The sequence below is a fragment of the Ranitomeya variabilis genome, chromosome 4 (assembly GCF_051348905.1).
Source record: "Ranitomeya variabilis isolate aRanVar5 chromosome 4, aRanVar5.hap1, whole genome shotgun sequence".
NCBI classification, from domain to species: Eukaryota; Metazoa; Chordata; class Amphibia; order Anura; family Dendrobatidae; genus Ranitomeya; species Ranitomeya variabilis.
In genome coordinates, this window is record NC_135235.1 from 643,070,848 (window position 1) to 643,083,553 (window position 12,706).

Sequence of the window (12,706 nt, forward strand, 5' to 3'; positions counted from 1 at the left end):
TGACATGTCCGATGACAAAATTGTAGAAAATTCTATATCCGATGTTGATCCCAGTGTTGGCTTTAACTCGACAATGAAAGTTTTTTATTTTTTGAGAAAAAACGATGAAACTTTGATGAAAACCTGATGAAAAATGCTGACGAACCTCGGGCTCATTTTCTCGTATAAGAAAATATGATGTAATGTGTGTACGAGCCCCATGTCTTCACCCTTCCCACCTCTCAAACCTTACTTGTACTACTCAGGCTTATCTTTAGGAGGCATCGCCCCATCTGACCCACACACAGATGTCCTGTCCGATCATCTCTCACAGATTGTGCTCCTGCCACCTGATGACGGAACCCCTGTGCTCTGAAAGCTGCAGATATCATTCTTCTAGTTCGCCAGTAAAGGTATAGAATACTTTTATCATTTTTGGCATTGAGGAATTTACATACATTCTGGCCAACAAAGTACAATATAATCAGGCTTTTTTTTACCGTAGATCGAAATATATGGAGAAAATAATATTCTTCAGTGAAGCCTGGCCATCATCAGGTGTCACCCACAGCTCACTGTGATCAGGTGTCATGGGTGGGGCGTGATGGGAGTCGGCGAGAACACCGTAATCAGGTCATGGAAAGGTCACAGATTAGGACTCAAAAGACAGAAAACAATTAAATATACGGGCACAGCGAGAAATAATGTAATGGGCTCATTTCCACATGCGAGGCACACGTCCGTGTCTCGCATGTGGAAACCAAGCTCTGGTGCCGGCACTTTGGAGCGGAGCTGTGCAGCTCCATGTGTTCCTGTGCGGCCAACAACTCCGCTCTGGAGTGCTGGTGCCACAGCTTGGTTTCCACATGCGAGACACGGACGTGTGCCTATGGAAATGAGCCCTAATGGGGAATCTCCAGCACCTACCTCCACCTGCAGAGCCGCACACCACATATATGGCTGTTCTGTGCGCATAGGACCTGTGTGATGAGGTCACAGGAGGGGAGGAGTCAGGGGTCACATGATCAGGGGCTTCAGTGTATGCAGGATTCTGCTGTGCTGGTTGTCATGGTGCTGGATGAGGGGAAGTTTCTGTGTGGGGTCAGGAGGGGTTTACAGTGTGGATGTAGCAGAGCCGTGTGTGTACGAGGTGTACTGAGCGGAGCCGTGTGTACGAGGTGTACTGAGCGGAGCCGTGTGTACGAGGTGTACTGAGCGGAGCCGTGTGTATGAGGTGTACTGAGCGGAGCCGTGTGTACGAGGTGTACTGAGCGGAGCCGTGTGTACGAGGTGTACTGAGCGGAGCCGTGTGTACGAGGTGTACGGAGCGGAGCCTTGTGTACGAGGTGTACGGAGCGGAGCCGTGTGTACGAGGTGTACGGAGCGGAGCCGTGTGTACGAGGTGTACGGAGCGGAGCCGTGTGTACGAGGTGTACGGAGCAGAACTGTGTGTACGAGGTGTACAGAGCGAAGCCGTGTGTGTATGAGGTGTACGGAGCGGAGCCGTGTGTACGAGGTGTACGGTGCCCATCCTCGTCTTCATTTTATAGTAATGCCCCCATTATAGTCCCCATCTTGCAATGCCCAATCCTGGTGCCCTTCTTGTAGTAATGTGCCCATCATCGTCTTCATGTTGTAGTAATTCCCCATTCTGGTCCCCATATTGTAGTAATGTCCCGCATTGCACCGTTCTTCACATACACATGAAAGAAAAAAAAATTCTCACCTATCTTCTGTTCCCTTGAAGTCCCTTCTGCACATATGGCCTGCAGGCACTGTAGACCCATTAAAGATGGCGGCCCAGTCCATTGGCTGCCGAAGTCATCACTTTTTCTCAGGTGAATGTGCGTCCTTGGACGGACATTTAGTTGAAGTGTATTGCTGTGCAGAGACAAACTCTCTACAAAGTAACACTAATGCCAGCCACCGCCATGCCGATGCAGGGGCTTATGATGTCACTGCCATGCACCGTCACACCAAAGTCAGCTGCTGGCCTCTGATTAACCAGCACCAGGTATTGGTATTAATGCATAGAGAGCTTGTCTCTGCCTGGCAATACATTTCAATTGAATGTGCGTCCAGGGATGCACATTCTACTGAAATAAAGCGCTGACGGCGGCAGACACCTGGACCGAGCCGCGATCTTCAACGGGTCTACAGTGCCCGCAGGCCACATGAAGCAGCCTGAGGTGCAGCATGCAGCCCGTGGGCCATGTGTTTGGGACCCCTGGTTTAGACAGAGAAGATTATTATTATTATTATTATTATTATTATTTATTGTTATAGCGCCATTTATTCCATGGCGCTTTACAAGTGAGGAGGGGTATACATAATAACAAGTACAATAATCTTGAACAATACAAGTCATAACTGGTACAGTAGGAGAGAGGACCCTGCCCGCGAAGGCTCACAATCTACAAGGGATGGGTGAGAATACAGTAGGTGAGGGTAGAGCTGGTCATGCAGCGGTTTGGTCGATCGGTGGTTACTGTAGGTTGTAGGCTTGTCGGAAGAGGTGGGTCTTCAGATTCTTTTTGAAGGTTTCGATGGTAGATAGAAGAGAAGATAGCAGGTGTAGTTTTCTATCACCGAGGAATACATTCTGAGGGTACATTTCCACTGGCGAGAGACAAATCGGTCCGTAATCTGGACCGAAAAAACGGATGTAACGTATGCGATTGTCATGCGAGTGTCATGCGAGTGCAATGCGATTTTTAATCGCATCATCCGTATGACATCAGTATGACATCCGTATTGCTGTCCGATTTTTACGCACCGGTGTCCTTTGAAAAGCCGTCAATTCAGCGCCGTGTACAGTAAAATCACACTGACAGGTTAGAATAGAGTAGATATATGCACATAGAATGTGTATATATACATATATACATGTCAGTGAGACACCTATATATGTATATTTATATTTAATGCAGCGCTAGATAGCTTAAAAGCCTCTAATTCAATTGCCGGCTTTTTCCTTCTCCTTCACAAACCCGACAGGATATGAGACATGGTTTACATACAGTAAACCATCTCATATCCCCATTTATTTTGCATATTCCACACTACTAATGTTAGTAGTGTGTATGTGCAAAATTTCGGCGCTGTAGCTGCTAAAATAAAGGGTTAAATGGCGGAAAAAATTGGCGTGGGCTCCCGCGCAATTTTCTCCGCCAGAGTGGTAAAGCCAGTGACTGAGGGCAGATACTAATAGCCTAGAGAGGGTCCATGGTTATTGGTCCCCCCGTGGCTAAAAACATCTGCCCCCAGCCACCCCAGAAAAGGCACATCTGGAAGATGCGCCTATTCTGGCACTTGGCCACTCTCTTCTCACTCCCTGTAGCGGTGGGATATGGGGTAATGAAGGGTTAATGCCACCTTGCTATTGTAAGGTGACATTAAGCCGGATTAATAATGGAGAGGCGTCAATTATGACACCTATCCATTATTAATCCAATTGTCTGAAAGGGTTAAAACACACACACACACACACACACACACACACGATTAAAAAGTATTTTAATGAAAGAAACAAACAGGTTGTTTTAATAATTTATTGCTCTCTCAATCCATCAGCAACACCCTCGCTTGGCAAAATAATAAACACACAATATACATACCTTCTGATGTCCTATCACGTCCCACGAGGTAATCCATCTGAAGGGGTTAACTAATATTACAGGCACGAGCTGCGATAAACCACTCGCTCGTGCCTGTAATCCCCCGGGTGCTGAAAGGAAAGCAGTGATCTATACTTACATTGAGTCGCGGTGATGCTCCCCTGCTGGATGTTCTCATGAACTGCAACCTGGGAACTTTTTCCCACGCTCCAGGTCATATGAGGACATCCACCAGGGGGCGCATCACCGCGACTGAAGGAAATGTAGGTCAATGACCTACATTTCCTTCATTCTCCGGGGAATTACAAGCACGAGCACAGCTGCCTTTGCAGGGCTCCTGCTTGTAAATTATTTTAACCACTTCAGATGGATTACTTCGTGGGACGTGACGGTTCAACAGAGGGTATGTATATTGTGCGTTTATTGTTTTGCCAAGCGAGGGTCAGCAAATGGATTGAGAGAGCAATAAAATATTAAAACAACCGCTGTGTTTATTTCATTAAAATACTTTTAAATCATGTGTGTGTGTTTTTTAACCCTTTCAAACAATTGGATTAATAATGGATAGGTGTCATCATTGACGCCTCTCCATTATTAATCTGGCTTAATGTCACCTTACAATAGCAAGGTGGCATTAACCCTTCATTACCCCATATCCCACCGCTACAGGGAGTGAGAAGAGAGTGGCCAAGTGCCAGAATAGGCGCATCTTCCAGATGTGACTTTTCTGGGGTGGCTGGGGGCAGATGTTTTTAGCCACGGGGGGGGGGGGGGGGGGCCCAATAACCATGGACCCTCTCCTGGCTATTAATATCTGCCCTCAGTCACTGGCTTTACCACTCTGGCGGAGAAAATTGCGCGGGAGCCCACGCCAATTTTTTCCGCCATTTAACTCTTTATTTGAGCAGCTACAGCGGCCAAATTCTGCACATACACACTACTAACATTAGTAGTGTGGAATATGCAAAAAAAAAGGGGATATGAGATGGTTTACTGTATGTAAACCATGTCTCATATCATGTCGGGTTTGGGAAGGAGAAATGTAAAGCCGGCAATTGAATTAGCGGCTTTTATGCTATCTAGCGCTGCATTAAATATAAATATACATATATAGGTGTCTCACTGACATATATATATGTATATATACACATTCTATGTGTATATATCTAGTCTATCCTAACCTGTCAGTGTGATTTTACTGTACACCGCGCTGAATTGCCGGCTTTTCAAAGGACACCGGTGCGTAAAAATCGGACAGAACTCGCATGGTGCGAGTGCTGTGCGATTTTTTTCTCTCACCCATTGACTTGCATTGGCGAGTCTCGTCCGAGACTCGCAGCAAATCGCAGCATGCTGCGATTTTTTTCTCAGTCCGATTTCGGCAGAGAAAAAAAATCGCAAATGAGAAGACACCTATTGAATAACATTGGTCCGAGTGCAATCTGATTTTTTATCGGATTGCACTCGTCCGTTTTCCTCGCCAGTGGAAATGAGCCCTTACAACAAGGTAGATGAGCAGATCCACACAGCTACAAGAATCCCACGGATACGCCTCCTGGACTACAAACAGAAAGGGGATAATAACAGGGTGTCTCTTGGGGTCCCATACAACCTCCAAGTTAGAATCCTCAGGAAAATTGATTCTAATTCTTCATCCCATATTCCACAGGGACCACAGACTGAAATATATGTTCCTAGATCTACCACTACTCTCCTACAATCATTCATCAAACTTAGGTAATCACAAGGTCAGAAATGTCCTCTGATCACAATCAGAGACAGGCACATTACCTTGTAACAGTAAAAAATGCAGAACCTGTACACAAATATTACCATCAAATACAGTCCACACAACCAACACAAAACAGGACTATAAAATCATGGATAGTGGTGGATGAACCCGTGGATGTTTGGGTCCGGCAGGTTCGGCCGATCATTTAAAAAAAAGTTTGGTACAAGTACCAAAACTTGAATCTGGTCCACATAATTTAAATAATTTAAAAAAAACGGCATGGGACCTTTCTACTCTTGATAACCAGCCATGATAAAGATGACAGTTGGGGACGGCAGTCAGCAGCTGTTCACTTTGCCTGCGCTGGTTATCAAAAATAAAAGACCTCTCATAATTTTTTTGTATTATTTATTAATTGCACTGGCACCCGCTGTTGAATACTCTCATCAGCCTCACCTGCTCTTGCTGCTATCAGACACAGCTGGCTTATGCTGATGAGAGTAGTTACCGTTGGTAACTTTTTTTACAGTCGGTCACAGCTGCTGGCCCACATGCTGTCATCGGACAGCATGGGAACTGCAGCTCTCTGACCGGTGGCAACTAATTTACTGCTGATCAGAGCCTCCTGTGTTTCTTGCGCTGTCACACAGATGACAGCGTGGGAAACAGCCGATGTTCAGGATGCCGAACCCAAACAGTAACACGGACTTCCTGAAGGAGTCCGTGTTTGGGACCCATGCACAGACACTAGGTGTTTCCGGACGGACTCCGAACTTTACTGTTCGGGTTCACCCATCATTATTCATGGATATCTTTTCATGTACATCCTCCAATGCGGTGTACATGATACAGTGTACAAGGTGCTTTGGAGGAACCTATATTGGGGAAACTAAACAACTACAAATAAGAATTAATCTACACAGACACACGATTAGGAATGAACTGGACATTGATGTGGAGAATCATTTCTAGGGACAGGGACACAGTATCATACACTAAATACTGAAATATCAATTTAAAAACAAGAGAAAAATAAATCTGTAAATTCAAGCTGATTCGGATGTTCAGGTTTTTGACAAAAGGTCTCAATCTAACCCCTGGATTTATGACTCACTACATATGTCCTCTACAGTGACTCCAGCTAAGGGCTCATTGATATATCAGTTGATCATTTATGAGTGCTATCCCCATTGTAATGCCCATGCAGCCACATGGAAGTGGTGGCACTGTAAGGTCGCAACGATAGAACACTTCACTGTTGCCTGGACCAATGGAGCGCAAGCATCGTGTCTACTTAGTAAAGGACACATGACCATACAGGAAATGTGGCACTGAGACGTCACAGTGATGAGATACGTCACAGCAGCAGTAACCAATGGAGACGAGCATCACGTCTAGGTGGCAATGCGGTTGTGGCATGTATAGCGAGACAGAACGTAATTACATAGCTCCCTATATATTTGAGGTGACCCTATGAGATATGCTGTCCTGGAATTGAAAAGCGGTGCAGCACTTTATATGCTTCAGATTTATATTTTCTTGGTACTGGGGACTTTGTTGCCACTGCAGATCTTGTGTTAGCCCAAGCTTTCTTTGTAGGGAGATCTTACAGATCCCCTTTTTTTCCTAATACACTCCCCTGATGAGTCCTCATGACTGAGGCGAAACGGGTTGGCGGGATTTTGGGTATACTTCATCTGGTTGTAGGTTTAACACTTGTATGTTTTTTATTCATCTGAAGTTGGATTTTAACTTTACTTAATAAAAGTTATATTTTAGGATTATTAGAGACCCTTCTGCTTAATCCTAGTGCTATATATGTTTCTTACAGATAGCACCTATACTTGTGATATTCTATGGCGCTGTTCACATGTTTGTGACACGTCCGATGACAAAATTGTAGAAAATTCTATATCCGATGTTGATCCCAGTGTTGGCTTTAACTCGACAATGAAAGTTTTTTATTTTTTGAGAAAAAACGATGAAACTTTGATGAAAACCTGATGAAAAATGCTGACGAACCTCGGGCTCATTTTCTCGTATAAGAAAATATGATGTAATGTGTGTACGAGCCCCATGTCTTCCCCCTTCCCACCTCTCAATCCTTACTTGTACTACTCAGGCTTATCTTTAGGAGGCATCGCCCCATCTGACCCTCACACAGATGTCCTGTCCGATCATCTCTCACAGATTGTGCTCCTGCCACCTGATGACGGAACCCCTGTGCTCTGAAAGCTGCAGATACCATTCTTCGAGTTCGCCAGTAAAGGTATAGAATACTTTTATCATTTTTGGCATTGAGGAATTTACATATATTCTGGCCAACAAAGTACAATATAATCAGGCTTTTTTTTTAATCATAGATCGTAATATATGGAGAAAATAATATTCTTCAGTGAAGCCTGGCCATCATCAGGTGTCACCCACAGCTCACTGTGATCAGGTGTCATGGGTGGGGCGTGATGGGAGTCGGTGAGAACACCGTAATCAGGTCACGGAAAGGTCACAGATCAGGACTCAAAAGACAGAAAACAATTAAATATACGGGCACAGCGAGAAATAATGTAATGGGCTCATTTCCACATGCGAGGCACACGTCCGTGTCTCGCATGTGGAAACCAAGCTCTGGTGCCGGCACTTTGGAGCGGAGCTGTGCAGCTCCATGTGTTCCTGTGCGGCCAACAACTCCGCTCTGGAGTGCTGGTGCCACAGCTTGGTTTCCACATGCGAGACACGGACGTGTGCCTATGGAAATGAGCCCTAATGGGGAATCTCCAGCACCTACCTCCACCTGCAGAGCCGCACCAAAGGGTAAATGCTAGAGTGTATGGGCTCCTTCCAGGTTTGACGTCATTTCCGGGGGCGTGTCCTATCGGGCTCAACCACCACATATATGGCTGTTCTGTGCGCACAGGACCTGTGATGAGGTCACAGGAGGGGAGGAGTCAGGGGTCACATGATCAGGGGCCTCAGTGTATGCAGGACTCTGCTGTGCTGGTTGTCATGGTGCTGGATGAGGGGAAGTTTCTCTGTGGGGTCAGGAGGGGTTTACAGTGTGGATGTAGCAGAGCCGTGTGTACGAAGTGTACGAGGTGTATGGAGCAGAGCCGTGTGTACGAGGTGTACGGAGTGGAGCCATGTGTGTACGAGGTGTACTGAGCGGAGCCGTGTGTACGAGGTGTACTGAGCGGAGCCGTGTGTATGAGGTGTACTGAGCGGAGCCGTGTGTATGAGGTGTACTGAGCGGAGCCGTGTGTACGAGGTGTACGGAGCAGAGCCGTGTGTACGGAGCAGAGCCGTGTGTGTACGAGGTGTACTGAGCGGAGCCGTGTGTACGAGGTGTAAGGAGGGGAGCCGTGTGTACGAAGTGTACTGAGCGGAGCCGTGTGTACGAGGTGTACTGAGCGGAGCCGTGTGTACGAGGTGTACTGAGCGGAGCCGTGTGTACGAGGTGTACTGAGCGGAGCCGTGTGTACGAGGTGTACGGAGCGGAGCCGTGTGTACGAGGTGTACTGAGCGGAGCCGTGTGTACGAGGTGTACTGAGCGGAGCCGTGTGTACGAGGTGTACTGAGCGGAGCCGTGTGTACGAGGTGTACTGAGCGGAGCCGTGTGTACGAGGTGTACTGAGCGGAGCCGTGTGTACGAGGTGTACTGAGCGGAGCCGTGTGTACGAGGTGTACTGAGCGGAGCCGTGTGTACGAGGTGTACTGAGCGGAGCCGTGTGTACGAGGTGTACTGAGCGGAGCCGTGTGTACGAGGTGTACTGAGCGGAGCCGTGTGTACGAGGTGTACTGAGCGGAGCCGTGTGTACGAGGTGTACTGAGCGGAGCCGTGTGTACGAGGTGTACTGAGCGGAGCCGTGTGTACGAGGTGTACTGAGCGGAGCCGTGTGTACGAGGTGTACTGAGCGGAGCCGTGTGTACGAGGTGTACGGAGCGGAGCCGTGTGTACGAAGTGTACGGAGCGGAGCCGTGTGTACGAGGTGTACTGAGCGGAGCCGTGTGTACGAGGTGTACTGAGCGGAGCCGTGTGTACGAGGTGTACTGAGCGGAGCCGTGTGTACGAGGTGTACTGAGCGGAGCCGTGTGTACGAGGTGTACTGAGCGGAGCCGTGTGTACGAGGTGTACTGAGCGGAGCCGTGTGTACGAGGTGTACTGAGCGGAGCCGTGTGTACGAGGTGTACTGAGCGGAGCCGTGTGTACGAGGTGTACTGAGCGGAGCCGTGTGTACGAGGTGTACTGAGCGGAGCCGTGTGTACGAGGTGTACGGAGCAGAGCCGTGTGTACGGAGCGGAGCCGTGTGCGAGGTGTACGGAGCAGAGCCGTGTGTACGAAGTGTACGGAGCGGAGCCGTGTGTACGAGGTGTACTGAGCGGAGCCGTGTGTACGAGGTGTACTGAGCGGAGCCGTGTGTACGAGGTGTACGGAGCAGAGCCGTGTGTACGAAGTGTACGGAGCGGAGCCGTGTGTACGAGGTGTACTGAGCGGAGCCGTGTGTACGTGGTGTACTGAGCGGAGCCGTGTGTACGAGGTGTACGGAGCAGAGCCGTGTGTACGGAGCGGAGCCGTGTGTGCGAGGTGTACGGAGCAGAGCCGTGTGTACGGAGCCGTGTGTGCGAGGTGTATGGAGTGGAGCCATGTGTGTACGAGGTGTACGGAGCAGAACAGCATGTGTACAAAGACATTGTGGAATGTCTATGTGGCAGAATTATGAATTGGTGATGATGAGTGAATCTTATAAATTCAAATCAGGACGTTCTGCTTCCTCAGCCTGGGAAGTTTGATGAGCAGCGAATCGTTGTGCTGCAAATCTAAACTATTCCAAAGACTTAAGTGGAGACTTTCAGGTTTAGACCGGGGTCACACTACCGTAGAATACGGACGAGTGCTATGTGAAAAAAAATCGCGTAGCACACAGACCAGTATTCATCAATGGAGCAGCTCACATCAGTGTTTTTTTTTCTCAGCCGTTTTCAGTATGCGAGTGAAATCGCAGCATGCTGCGATTGTCACGGACACTTGGCCGAGTCTCGGCTCACTCGCACCCATATAAGCCTATGGGGGCGAGTGACACAATGCACAGCACTCGGATATCATCCGAGTGATGTGCGATATACTCAGATGCCGGCAATGGAGGAGATGGAAAATTACTTTCTCCTCCTGCAGAGCTGTGCTCTGATTCTCTCTGTGAGAGAGGCTCAGACCACAGTAATATGATACTCAGCTCCCGCTCGCAGCAGAGCAGGAGCTGAGGGTCATTAGCATATCGCATCCGATGATCTCGCATCGGATGCCATACGCTCGTCTGATGCCGGCCTTAAAGTGAACCTGTCAGCAAGACTGTGCACAGTATCCTACAGACTGTCAGGTCGGCACCATTATACTGATTAGGGCTCATACTTATTTGCGAGAAAAATGGATGAGTGCAATCCGATAAAAAATCAGATTGCACTCTGACCAATGGTATTATCTCATCTGCAATTGTTTTCTCAGCTGAAATCGGACTAAGAAAAAGATCGCAGCATGCTACGATTTGCTGCATATCTCGGACGAGACTCACCAATGCAAGTCAATGAATGTGAGAAAAAAACGCACAGCACTCACACCATGCAAGTGCTGTCCGTTTTTTACACACGGGTGTCATTTAAAAAGCCGGTAATTCATGTGGCTGTACAGTAAAATCACACTGACATGTTAGAATAGAATAGAAATATACACACACAGAATACATCCTATATAATAATCGCCAATTGGGACTTCCGGCCGCTGTCTCAGAATCCCATAAGGCACCACGGCAGTGTCATTTGCGCAGGCGCAGTTCATGGCGTAAGTGACATACAGGGTGTCCAGCGGTCCAGGGGCTCTGCCCACATTTTGCAACAGGCCAGAGACCCGGCACTTCCGCGGTTCCATGTGTGGTGGTCTCCGTGATTATGGCCGCCGCTTAGGGGCGGCGCATGCACAGATGGTGATCTTGGGACCAAGATCTCGAGAGATGAGATTTTAGCACTGAGATCTCAACTCTCAAGATCTTGGTCCCAAGATCACCATATAGTGATTTGCACTATGTGTAACTCTGGTTTCATCCCGCCTTTCAAGTGGCCAGCTTTCAAGGTGGGATGACACTGAGATACCATGGAATCATCAGACAATGGGCCATAAACCCATAGATGCATAAAAGCCCACAAGGGTTAGATAAAACTACCACAGACAGTGGGTAAATAAACCTTAATGTTTTACAATAACAAACACACTAAAGGTACCGTCACATTAAGCGACGCTGCAGCGATATAGACAACGATGCCGATCGCTGCAGCGTCGATGTTTCATCGTTGTGTGGTCGCTGGAGAGCTGTCACACAGACAGCTCTCCAGCGACCAACGATGCCGAAGTCCCCGGGTAACCAGGGTAAACATCGGGTTACTAAGCGCAGGGCCTCGCTTAGTAACCCGATGTTTACCCTGGTTACCAGTGTAAATGTAAAAAAAAAAAACACTACATACTTACATTTCGGTGCCTGTCGCATCCCCCGGCGTCCGCTTCCCTGCACTGTGTAAGCGCCGGCCCTAAAGCAGAGCGGTGACGTCACCGCTGTGCTCTGCTTTACGGCCGGCACTGACACATTCAGTGCAGGAAGCTCTGAGCAGCAGCGCGGACGCCGGGGACGTGACAGACATCAGAAGGTGAGTATGTAGTGTTTTTTTTTTTACTTTTACAATGGTAACCAGGGTAAATATCGGGTTACTAAGCGCGGCCCTGCGCTTAGTAACCCGATATTTACCCTGGTTACCATTGTAAAACATTGCTGGCATCATTGATTTTGCTGTCAAACACAACGATACACGCCGATCTGACGACCAAATAAAGTTCTGGCCTTCTAGCTCCGACCAACAATATCACAGCAGGATCCAGATCGCTGCTGCGTGTCAAACACAACGATATCGCTAGCCAGGACGCTGCAACGTCACGGATCGCTATCGTTATCGTTGGAAAGTTGGTCAGTGTGAAGGTACCTTTAAAACTGTTTGTAAACTCAAAGTTCTTCAGACAATAAATAAACAGCTCTCAAGATTGTGTCACAATGAGCATTGTCTGTCTGTAAATGTGTGACAAGAAATGCTGCTCTGTAATGGTCTGTATGCGTTCAGTATATTTCAATATGGACTCAAAATAGCCATTTTTATATTCATATTACACCACCACACATGGAACTGTGGAAGTGCCGTGACTCTGGCCTGTAGCAAAATGTCAGCAGAGCCCCGGGCAGCGCCAGACACCCATGCAGCACAGCTGGGCACCGGAGACACCTGCAGCACCGGCCAGCAACTGCCAGGCACCCGGAGACACCCAGCAGCAGCACAAGACCCCCACAGCAGC

At 48.0% G+C, this 12,706-nt stretch overlaps 2 protein-coding genes across 2 annotated transcripts in view; one reads left to right on the top strand and one right to left on the bottom strand.

The window, feature by feature from the left end:
* LOC143767341 (uncharacterized) overlaps positions 1-12,706 on the top strand; it is an 855,449-nt gene that overhangs the window by 306,907 nt on the left and 535,836 nt on the right. The window lies entirely within an intron of this gene.
* LOC143767040 (uncharacterized) overlaps positions 1-12,706 on the bottom strand; it is a 153,360-nt gene that overhangs the window by 19,387 nt on the left and 121,267 nt on the right. Inside the window, exon 15 of the mRNA XM_077255061.1 lies at positions 907-959. Coding sequence (XP_077111176.1) covers positions 907-959 — 53 coding nt within the window. The remainder of the gene's footprint in view (positions 1-906; positions 960-12,706) is intronic.